General features: G+C 41.6%; 1 protein-coding gene across 1 annotated transcript in view; it reads left to right on the plus strand.

Annotated features, from left to right (window-relative positions):
* kcnh3 (potassium voltage-gated channel, subfamily H (eag-related), member 3) overlaps positions 1-12,863 on the plus strand; it is a 518,086-nt gene that overhangs the window by 165,337 nt on the left and 339,886 nt on the right. Inside the window, exon 2 of the mRNA XM_052023088.1 lies at positions 9,348-9,581. Within this exon, the coding sequence (XP_051879048.1) occupies positions 9,348-9,581 (234 nt within the window). The remainder of the gene's footprint in view (positions 1-9,347; positions 9,582-12,863) is intronic.

Here is a 12,863-nt window from a genome sequence, read left to right on the forward strand (position 1 = left end):
GATGAGCGAATCAGGGAGAGAGTGGTCCCTGTGGAAAGGGCAGGGATGGGATGATGTGACTGGTGGTGGGATCATGTTGCAGCTGGCAGAAATGATGAAGGATGATGTGGAGGCTGATGAAGTGAAAGGTGAGGACCAAGGGAATTCTATCTCTGTGCTGTCTGTGTAGAGGGAGAAGGGTGAGAGCAGAAGCCCAGTAAATGCTAGTGAGAGTTCTATCAACCACAGTAGAGGGGAGGCCATGTTTCCTGAAAAAGGATGGCATTTCAGATGTCCTGGAGTGGAAAACCTCATCTTGAGAACAGATGTGGCAGAGATGGAGAAACTGAGAGAAAAGATTGGCATCCTTAGAAGAGACTGGGTGGGAGGAAGTGTGGTCAAGGTAGCTGTGGGAATCGTTGGGTTTATAGTAAATGTAAGTGGATTGTTGGTCTCCTGAAATGGAGACAGAGAGATCCAGAAAAGGGAAAGACTGGTCAGAAATGGTCCAAGTGAATTTGAAGGTGGAGTGGGAGTTAATAGCGAAGGTGATAGCATTGACAAGTTCCACATGAGTGCAGGAGGCAGCATCAATGCGGTTGTCGATGTAGAGGGGAAAGAGTTGGGGAGTGGTGCCAGAGTAGGTTTGGAACAGGAATTGTCCCACGTAGCCAACGAAAAGACAGGCATGGCCAGCACCCATGAGAGAGCCCATGGCTACACCTTTGATTTGCAGAAACTGACAGGAACCAAAAGGGAAGTTGTTCAGGGTAATAACAAATTCTGCCAGGCGAACTAGTGGAGAGGATCTGGTTGGATCTTCATTCCAGAAAGAAATGGAAGGCCTCAAGACTTTCCTGAAGGGGGAATAGAGGTGTATAAAGACTGGACGTCCATGGTGAAGATCAGGTGGTGGGACCAGGGAATTGGAAATTGCCAAAGTGGTGGCAGGGATGCAAGGTGTCCCAGATGTAGGTGGGGAGGGACTGAACAAGAGGAAGCAGGATGAAGTCGAGGTATGAGGAAATACATTCACTGGGGAAAAAGCGGGCAGAAACAATGGGCCTTCAAGAATGGTCATGTTTGTGGGTCTTGGGAAAGATATAGAAGCGGGAAATGAGGGGTTGGGGTACAATCAGGTTAGAGGCTGTGGAGGGGAGATCTCCTGCTGTGATGGTCTGAGAGATAGTGGCCTGGTGTTGGTTGATGGGGTCATGGTCCGGGGTAGACTTGAGGAGGTGTCCAAGAGCTGCCATCTATCCGATGCAAGGTAGAGGTTGTCCACCAGACCACAATGGCACTGCCACTGCCCTACCTGTGGGGTTGATGATGAGGGATTGGTGAGAAGTAAGTGGAGAGCTGCTCATTTGAAGGGGTTGATAGGAGTGGAGAAGTCAACGAGGATGTTGTCACGTTGACAGTTGCAAATGAAAAGGTCAAGAGAAGGTAAAAAGGCCAGAGTGGGGTGTCCGCGAGAAAGATGAGTGTTGGAGATGTGAGAAAGGGTCACCATTGGAGGGTGAGGACTCCTTGCCAAAGATTAGACATGGAGGCAGAGGTGATGGAAGAAGAGCTCGCCGTCACAAACAGGCCTAGAACCTGTTGAGGTGTGGGTGCAAGGGTATGAAGGTGAGGCCTCTCCTGAGGACACAGCGCTCTGCATCAGAGAGGTGGAGGTCAGGGGTGAGGGATGGTGAAATCCTGGCAGAGATTGGAACTGAGGCAAGATGTGGGGTCACAAGAGAGTGATGGAAGGGAAAGCTTAGGGCATGTAACATAGTGGGAAGGGAGCTCAGAGGAGAGGGAGAAGGGTTGAGTGTGGTGATCAGGCTGGGGGTATGATATGAGATTGGGGGTGGGGCATTTGGCGAGGTTAGTGACAGGGTATGAGCGAGGAGGGTCCCACAGCGTTGGGGATGTTGTGTTGTTTAGATAAGACGTCACTAGATCTTGCCTCTCCGCTACAACCTTGTGCACATAAGATGTCCCATAGTACTATTTAAAGAGAGTGACAGAGTTTGAAATGGTGTCTTGTCCAACACTTATTCCTCAGCTAACACCCGAAGTACCACCTCTGGAGAATCATTTCACTGCCGATTGTTAGCCCTTGCTGTGTACATACTGCATTTCCTACTGATCTGTATCCTCTGGGTGGTTTCCCTTCAATCAGGTGGAACTGATCCAGCAGTGAGGTAATTTTTATGAGGATGTGTGTAAAGTGAACAAGAACATGGAGCTTTCCTATAACCAGTAACTCATGCCATCCCTTTATCCAAGTCAAGGGATGTTGTTTTGACCTTTAATACCGTACTTGGAACACCCTGAGCAAATGCATGACATAGATCATCGACTGCCACCTAGAATGACAGTGACCTTGACCTTGATAGAAAGAGCAGTCCAAGCTATCTGGCTGGAGCTCTGCCCAGAAAGTGTCACAGATCTCTGTTACTACTTGTAAATCTCCAGGGATTGGTGTTTAATTTAGGAAAGCTGTTCCACAATCCAGTTGAGCAACAGCCTGACATATTTGCACCTTTCGAATTGCATCTTAGAAAGAAAGTAGCAGACTCCTCTGTCATTATCTCTGGGTACATCCCGTCACATCAGCAGCACAGATTCACCAGGGGTAGCAGTACAGTGCTACACAGACTGGAAAGAATATCCCTGGAAGTCCTCAACATTGCCTCCAGATCTCATGTAATCACATGGCTTCAGGTCAAATGTGGACAAGGAAACCAAGATTACCACCTACTGTCCACCCTCAGCTAATGAATCAGTGCTCCTTCATGTTCAACAACGTTTGGAAGAAATGGTGAAAGTAGTAAGGACACAGAATGTACTCTGGATGGAGGACTTCAATGTCCAAATCAAGAATGGCCTGCTGGCATCATCACTGGCAAAGTCCTGAAGGACAGCTCTGTCAGACTGGGCCTATTGCGGGTAATAAGCAAACCACTTGACCTGATCTTCACCAATCTACCCGTTGCAGATGCATCTGTCCATGGTAGGTATGACCACTGCAGTCCTTGAGAAGACAAAGTCCCAACTTCACATGAAAGACACCCCATCGTGTTTTGAGGCACTATGATCATTTTAGATGGAATAGATAAAGATCAAATCTAGTAGTTGAAAGCCAGGCATTCATGAGACTCTGTAGACCATCAACAGCAGCAGAAATATACACCTGCATATTCTGTAACCTCATAGTTTACCATATTCCTCACTCCACCACTGAAATCAAACTGGAAATTAACTGTGGTCCAATAAAGAATGCAGAAGGGCATACTGGGAGCAATGGTGTTCAATTGATAGAGCTAAACAATCTCATAACCGATGGATCAGATCACATCTTCAGACCTGCCACATTGAATTGTGAATGATACTGGAAATTAAAGGGTACTGGAAGGTGGAGGTTTGATGTATATCCCCATCTTCAATAATGCCATATGGGTGCCATAGATAAGGCTTGAAATATTTGAAACAATATTTAGCCTGATGTGCTGGATAGATGATCCATTGTGCTTCCTCCTGAGGTCCCACCTTCATAGAAGCCAGCCAATTTGATCCACTCCATGCAATATTAAGAAATGGCAGACAACCAAGGTTATGGGAAAGGACCACAAGGTTATGGGAAAGGACAAGTGCAGTACTGAAGACTTGCACGCCAGAATTAGCTGTACTCAGGCCAAACTGTTGCAGTGGAATTATAATACTGGCATCAAGCTGGTGGAAGACATTGTCAACAGTGCTGTCATGTGTCACCTAATAACTAATAACCTATTCACTGATTCCCAGGTTTTTGCTTTGTGAGAGCCTATGGGCTCCAGACCTCATTACATCCTTGGTCCAAACATGGACTGAAGAGCTGAATTTCAGACATGACTGCCCTCAGTTTTGGAGGCTAATCATCTCAGACCTATGACACCAATGCCGAGTTATTTGTCTACCTGCACTGCACTTTCTCCATAACTGTAACACTGTATTCTGCATTATGTTTTCCTTTTTACTACCTTGATGTACTAATGTAGGGAATGATCTGTCTGGATTGCATGCAAACAAAAGCTTTTCACTGTATTGTGGTACATGTGACAAGGATAAACCAATTCGGTTCAATTCAGGACAGTGTGCTCGGCCCAATTATCTTCAGTTACTTCATCAATGAAATTCCTTGTAATCAGAAGTGGAATGTTCACTGATGACCACATATTGTTGAATTCCATTCACAACCATTCAGTAATTGAGGCAGTCCATGCCTGCATGCAGTAAGATCTTGTAAACAAGTGGGCGTGGGCTGAGAAGCAGCAAGTAACACTTATATCACAAAGGCACCAGACAATGACCATCGTCAACAAGAGAGTTTCCAGGAACCTGTCCTGGACCAGCCATATAAATACCTTAGCTCTTAGTGCAGGTCAGAACCTAGGTATCCTTGGGAAGTGATTCACTTCTTGACACCCGAAAATCTTTCCACCACCACGAGTCAGGAACTTGATGGAATATTGTCTGCCTAACTTGATGAGCTGAGCTTGATCAACACTCAATAACTCAACGCCATCCAGGAGAAAGCAGCCTGCTTGATTGGCACTCCATCCACTACTTTAAACATTCATTACCTCCACCACTGTGCACTGTGGTTACAGTGTGTGCAGTCTACAAAATACACTGCCGTTACCTAGGCTACTCCAAGAGTATCTACCAAACCTGTGACCCGGACCACCAAGTGCACCAGGAACATGAGAACACTACTACCTACCTGCTGGTTGCACTTCAACTTGCACACTGTCCTGACTTGGAAATAGTTTGCTATTTCTTCAATGTTGTTGGGTTGAAATCCTGGATCTTTCTACCCAACAGCATTGCAGGAACATCTTCACCAGAATAACTGCAGCAGTTTAAGAAGGTAGCTCACTACTACCTTCTCTAGAACAGTCAGGGATGCAGAATTAAACTTATGAAACACATATGACCCACAGGAAGATCTCTGTACTAAATGGGTGACCCCTTATTTTTAAACAGTGAGCCCCTAGTTTTAAATTCTCCCAAAAGAGGAAATAGAATGCATCTTCTCCATGTCCACCTTGTCAAGACCTCTCAGGACCTTGTATATTTCAATCAAGTTACCTCACAGTCCAATAAACTCCAGTGAATACAAGCCTAGCCTGTCCAACCATTCCTCTTGAGATAACCTGCTCATTCCAGATGTCTAGTAAATGCTCAAATGCAGTTACATAGATATAGATATTTATTTATTAGTCACATGTACATCGAAACACACAGTGAAGTGTGTCTTTTTGCATTACTGAGAATGTGCTGGGGGCAGCCCGCAGTGTCGCCACGCTTCCGGCGCCAACACAGTATGCCCACAACTTCCTAACCCGTACGTCTTTGGAATGTGGGAGGAAACTGGTGCACCCAGAGGAAACCCACGCAGACGCAGGGAGAATGTACAAACTCCTTACAGACAGCAGCGGGAATCGAACCCAGGTTGCTGGTGCTGTAATAGTGTTACGCTAACCACTACACTACCGTACTGCCTTCCCTAAATAAGACCAACAATATTGTACACAGACTTCAGATGTAGGCTCACCATTGCACCCTATAAATGAAGCATAACCTCCATGCTATTTCCAAGCAATAACTAATAATGTTGTTAATTTTCCTAATTATTTGCTGTACCTGGATAATAGCCTTCTGTGAATCATGCACTAGGATACCCAGAACCCTCTGCATCTCAGAGGTCAACAATCTCTCACCATTTAGATAATATGATTTTATCTTTCCTGCCAAAGTGACAATTTTGCAACTTCTCATCATATAATCCATTTGCTAAATCTTTGCCCATTCACTTCAACTGTCTATAATACTTTGAAGCCCTCTTCACAACTTATCTTCCTACCTGTCTTTGTGCCATTAGCAAATTTAACAATCGTATCTTCAGTGCTTTCATTCATGTTTTTAAAAAATTGAGCTATCAACACTGGTCCCTGTGGCACACCACACATTACATATTGCCACCCAGAAAAAGACCCATTTATACCTGCTCTCTTTTCTGTTAGCCAGGCAATCTTCTGTCCATCCCCTTATGTTAGTTCCTACATCATGAGCTGTTGTTTTCTGCAATAACTTCTGATTCAGCACCTTATAAAATGTCTTCTGGAACACTAAATATGGTTCATTCACTGGTTCCCCTTTATCCACAGCATATGTTACTTATCTTCTACCATATTCAGTCCTTTGAAATGAGGTTTCAGCTTCTGGGGTATTCTTCCAGTATAGAAATCTCTCTTGTTAAGAGATGACCAGAATTAGAAACAGTAATCAAAGTGTGGTCTGATGAGAGAATTATGAAGTTGGATATATCTGTCCATCTCGAATTTAACTATCAAACGCTGGGGGCACTCAGCAGGTCAGGTGGCATCTATGGAGGGAAATGGACAGTGGATGTCTCGGGTCAAGACCCTTCATCTGGACCTTCCTCAGTCCAGATGGAGGGTCTAACCTGAAACATTGACTGTCCATTTCCCTCCATAGATGCTGCCTGACCTGCTGAGTTCCTCCAACATTTATGTGTTGCTCCAGATTCCATCATCTTCCGTCTCTTGCGTCTCTAGAATTTAACCATCTTGTTTTATTGATTTCTCTTTTAATAAAAAATATCTGATTAATCCATTGAAAATGTTTATAATTGAATCCTTTGATATCTTCTGGTTTCTCTCTCCCAATCATAATGTAACTGTTGTTCTGTCTCTCACTACATTTAGTCTTGCACAGCTAAAGAAAGGCTTGCATTTATATAGTAACTGCCCTATCCTCTGGCTTCTTGGAGAAAATGTAGACTTTTCTCCATTGTATTTTGGGAAACACTAGAGCAAGTATCCACATTAGCCGTGGAGAACTCCTCTGCTCTTTGTTGGAGAGATCCCTCATCTGAAAGATGGCACTTCCAACAGAGCAATACCACCTAGATTTTAAACCCTGGAAAGAAGCTTGAACCTCTGGCTTAGAAGAGAGACCTCTGACACAGAAACAGTTAAACGTACAGGGTTTGCAAAATATCTAAAAAAGAAAGTGACCATAATTTAAGTCCTCAAAATTCAACTCTAGTTAGTAGTGTTGAACCCATCAGATGACAATCGCTATGTGTTCTTCTATTCATCGAAATTTAGTGCCACCAACTAGGGATGAATTTCGAGGCAATCCTCTTAGCAGGCTGTAAATGCTGTCTATACAAATATGCAGAAATACACGAGTCAGCACCAGATGAAAATAAAAACTGCAGATGCTGGAAGTCTGAAATAAAAAACGAAAATGCTGGAATTGCTCAGATCAGGCAACGTCTATGAAAGGGAAACGGTTAATGCTGCCTGACCTGCTGAGTATTGCCAACATTTTCAGTTTGTAAGTCAGAATGACATGTTTTGGTCTGATTGACTGTCTGAAGTCTTCATAGGCCATTAATTTACTGGCTGTTGTGACTGTGAACTGAATCATTTGGAGACTGAAGCTGGTTGATATAAAAGGTCTTTATTCATCACAACAAGAAGACATTCTCTTGGAGACACTCAGTAGAGTCCCCTGAACTCAAAGTACATCAAGTTTTTATACTGTTGAGAACATAGATAACAGCAGGTGATTCAATACAATTTAAACAGCTACAAAGATATTGTTTACTTCAATATTTTTTGTCTGGCAAATGGTTCCATTGAATTACATATTTACAATGGGAGCACAATGTAACTGACAAGACACTCTGAATGTTCAAAGACCTTTGCTGGGACAAAGTAATTCACATGGATGGTCTAAAAGCTTTTGAGGACAGAGAACACAGACACACAAAATTAGTGTTGTGGGGGCTGACTCTCTGAGTACACAAGTATCCCAATTATTGATAGACCTATGACCATGGTTGATGTGTTAAGTGAAAAAATTACTTAGCTGGTGTGGAACCTTCCATGAACTCAGTCACAATGGTACAAAATAACTTCATTGAAGGTGTCTGATGCCTGGTATGATGTAGGCCAATTAACCTACCTTTGTTGTCTTACCTTTGGCATACGAGAATGTCTCATGATTATGTCAGTTTGCAAACCATATCTCTGAATAGCCTGTGCTCTGTAGACAGCACTGTTTGTTTACAAAGTGTGAAGTCTTGTCAGTTACAATGTGCTCCCATTGTAAGTATGTAAAGTTTTTAATTTCAAACTGATTACTGCAGGTTTCCTGAAGACTAGTTCTCATTTCAATTAATGACTGCTATATTCATATGATTCCATAACTCCTGAATCCTTAACACTGGCCTTCAGTTCCTCTAATTTATTCAGAACCAATTTCTTTCTAGCAGCAATATCTAATGTTATCTGATGCCCACATTCCCATTTCTGCCAACGTGTTAGAAAACTATGATTATTTGATTGACCATCTATGCCGTGCCTCTGAGAAATTCTCCAACCATTCTACAAATGCTTGTGGACCTCTACATTTGTTTTGTACATGTCTTTTTTTAAAAAATCTGGCTTTTCACCTCTCTGTGAAACGTTCTACATTTTTCTTGTTTACCTTTGGTATTCTAAGCCTATTATTTTATTACATGCTGTCTTAGACTTTAGTTTAATGTGTTTATATACAAAACCTTGCACTTGGATTTCACCGTAAAGGAATATATTTTAAATTTATATTCAGCCCCTCTCATACTTGATCATTTCTCATGAAACTTTTCTCCCAGATGATTTAGGCTGACTAACCAGCTTCCTAATCCTTGCCAATTTACAGTCCAGTCTTTTCCCAATTGTTCCTCTTCGTTTCTCAGATCCAAATCAGCCAATCCCTATTTTGAACTTCCTTGGACTCAAAGCTTCATCCAGATGCATTCTCAAAAGCATTCCAACCTTTCTCCACATGTTTTTTTTAATTCAATCACTGTTCTTTTACTTTTCTGAACGGCTTGCACACTTTCACTTCTATCTCACTGACATGGAACAGACATAAAGTCTGGTATCATTTCCCTTATTGGTTCTTGATTCTCTTTATACAGATTCTCTTTGAACTTGGCACACAGCAGTGCAATTTTTAAAATCTTCCGTGTAATCCAAATTTTCTTGCATTATATATACCCATTAAATGTTGCCGCACAGGGAGGATTTCCTCTGAATATCTGTTTTGTAATCAACACTACAAGGTATATTCTGTACATCTAAATCTGATACCCTCTAAGATTCTTACGCAGGATAACACAATTTTTAAGATTGAAATCTAAGGGAATTGTTTCCATATTGATGATAGTCTGTAGCAGTATTTCTTTATTATTTGGGGATTTGGAGGTATCAATTTAGGAAAAAAAGACAACAATGTATTTTTTTTCAATCCAACAGACAGCAACTTTGTTCTGGGAAATGCTCAGGTTCTGAACCTGTATCCAATAGTGTACTGCTCTGATGGATTCTGTGAACTGACTGGCTATGCCCGAGCTGAGCTCATGCAGAAGAGCTGTGCTTGTAAGTTCCTCTATGGAGTAGAAACAAATGAAGTCATGAAAATCCAGATCCAGAAAGCACTGGATGAGAAGCGCGAGTTCAAGACTGAACTTATCTTCTATAAGAAAAGTGGTGAGTAAACCAAATTAAGTTCACTGAGTTTACTTTTACTTTGAAATATGCTTTCCTACGTGCTTTCCTTCCACCTTGTAGGTCATTTTTTTGTTTCTTGCCACATCTCCTCTGTCAGTTACCAGTGCTGCATATCATTCAACAGTATTAGTCATCTTGATTTTGACTATGAGGGTGCATGACAAGTCAAAGTTGGATGTTGAACCACTAAAGTTGAGGAGGGAGGCTCTGCCAGTCTTACTGGCAGCACTTCATTAACGCATTTTAGTTTCACTGTCCTTACCAAATGGATAGCTTGGCTTGTGGGTGGGAGGAGACACTCTCAGTAGTAGATCTTAGCCGTGAACCTTGGGACCATGAGTTCCAGATGGCTTTTGGTATGCCCAAAGCTAAGCCAATGATCAGGAGTGTTTATGGTGGTCCGAGGAGGCAGCCCTCGAGTTTGGAACTGTGGGTGGCAAAACACTCTTCTTTACCCACAATGATTTTTAGGACATCAGGGAGATAGCAGCTTCCATTTATCATTGTCTTCGAAAAAAATGCAAATTTGGAGATTCCCCTCCCCTTTATTGCAGTGCCAGTGATGTTACCGGGCCATTACTCTGGCATGTTAATTTGACAGCCACTTGTTTTTTGCAAGCACTTTGTGGCATCTTAAGATTTAAAGGTTGGGTACTTATATCCTGAAGTTTTAAACCCTTCTTTCATCTACCTGGGGTGGGGAACTGGAAAGATTTAAAACTTTGGCGAAATTGCAGACAAGGACAGACGTTGATATTTTTCCCTCAATTTCACAGGTTTGAAATATAAGAATCACCACACATGATGTGACTTCAGTGCAGATAAAATAACTGATTGAGCAAGCAGGAAATTGTTTGCTTGGATTGCCATTCTAAAACTCTTTGGTACAGCTGAATGGTACACCAGTGATCACCACCAACTTCTGTACAATTGAAAATGTAGCAGTGCAGTGTATAAATCCCTACTATCCCTGTTCCATTTTGATCCTTATTTAATTGTCATTAGTGTAACTATCACTTATTATCTAATCTGTTTTCAAGTAAAAACAACTCTTGACCTGCCATTCCTTTCCCTAAACATATGATTATATTTTACCCTCTAGAGTCAGTGAAATTAATAACCTTATTCTTGGTTCAATGCATTAAAGATCCAAACTGCTGACACATCTTACTCTTATTTCAAATGCACAAGCAGAATGTTTAGCCTAATGGTTGAAAATAAAAATAGAAAATCAGAATTGCTGCTGGACCACGCATGAGAATTTGGATATAACAGAACCTGTATTATGGCTTTTTATATTTAGGTATGTGCCCATTAATTAGTTGATTGTTTTTTGGTTAACCGTTAAGCATTTCAACCCCAAAGTTCAATCAACTTAAAATACTTTGGTGAAGTTTATGCAGCAGAAAGACTTCTCCAATAACATTGCAGCAGAGTGGACAAAAATAATCCAGTGAGAGAAAGTGGGCAGGATCCTTTATTGTCATGTAGTAACTGGAGGGTGAGCTTGCACTGTCCCAAGTGGAGAAGTGATTGTAATGATCAACAGCATTCCAATAAACTGTGAAGATCAGAATAACCTTTGGTTTTAACCAAGAGCAGCAAACTCCAGCTGTTCAGATCTGTTCTTGCAAACTGTTTTTCTCAGCCATTCAGATCTGAAAGGATGCACTTATTTCTTGCTGACTTGATTGAATGATTATTGGAGAGGACTGGTCCTGGCATAGAGCTTGAAGCAATTTAACATTTAAAGATGAGTATTGGATTGAGGGATTAATCCTTTAAAGCCGTGATAACTGTGATAAAACAGAAAGAAAGCTGCATTTATCATTTGTTCCCTAATGCTGTTTGTAGCAGTTATAAGAGAGCACTCAGTCTGACCATTATTTTAGCACACTCCTCCTTCTGATTCTGTTTCCAGGGCAGAACATAGGAGGCTAAAAGATGCCAAACTGGTCATTCAGCCCTTTGACTGCTCCACAATTCAAAACATCTTGGTTATTTCTGTAACTTACTGATCTCTTTCTTCCCTTAGATTGCAAAAATGTATTCATTTCATCTTTAGAGAGAAAAAAAATTCAGTTTCTGAGCATCCATTGTTCCCTGGGTGGAGAAATACAAAGATTCACAATGGATGCAGACAGAATAAGTGAGTGGACAAAAAGATGCCAGAGCATAGCATGGGGGATTGCAAGTGTATTCCTTTTAACTGGAAAAAATGCAAAACTTAATAAACTTAAATGATGGAAACCTGTTAAATGCTAGTGTTCAGAGCATTTTGAGGATTCTTGTACAAACCCTAACGTCAGTCTTATTATTCTTGGCAATTTCTACAGCAAAAATATCTTTACAATAAACTCTGCAGCTCAGTGTAACTGAACCATATTACATGTGAACCATATGCAAGTCTGGACATTTAGCAATAGAAATGCATCAGCAGCCACAACATAAAAGTGATCAAGAAAGCCTGGTGTGTCCTGACATTTAGCCTCCCTTAAATAATCAAGCCAAGTTAGCTTGGCAGAGAGCTTCTCATTTTACAGTCCCAAATTTTGGAAGGTCCACCCCACCAACAGTAGCTTCAGGTAAAGATGAGTGAGGCTCAGTTAGCTGAGACTGCACTGGGCAGAAAACCACATCAATAACAGTTTAGAGCAGCAGGCTCTTGGGCAGCCAGATCCTTGTCACTTCTGGGACTGCTAAGTTTCCCAGAAGCTAAAATACATAAAGGCCACTGATGAGGTGATTTAACAGATGTTTTGTTTGGCCCCAGAAATGGTGCATCCCACTTTCAGGTTGGACAGTGTCGTGGTGTCCTTGGGACATTGATTCATAGAACTTGGCTGTCATTGCACTCATTTTATCCCGATGGAAATGAGTTATCAAGGACCAATTTCTTGGTTGTACTGTTACTGTAAAATTTGATCAACTATCACAGTAAGAAAAAAAAACAAATGGATAGGTTATTTTTGAAAGAAAACCGAAAGCAGTAAATAATGCCATTTTGTAATGAGCAATTTTATGGTGCTTTATTGTATTCCTCAGAATGCTTCAAAAGTACCTTTCATCTAGCAAATTGCCTTACCAACAATTGGAGCCGATGAGACTTCAGTGCACAGTATTGGGGAAAAAAACAGTATTCTTACTGTGAAGTCAACATTGTCAACACACCCAAATAATAAAACATAATAGCTGATATGTATTTTAGTTGCACAAAATGCACTTCGCAGCAGTCAGCTGAAATTCTGAATTTCATTCTGA

This window comes from Pristis pectinata, chromosome 1, assembly GCF_009764475.1.
Source record: "Pristis pectinata isolate sPriPec2 chromosome 1, sPriPec2.1.pri, whole genome shotgun sequence".
NCBI lineage: Eukaryota > Metazoa > Chordata > Chondrichthyes > Rhinopristiformes > Pristidae > Pristis > Pristis pectinata.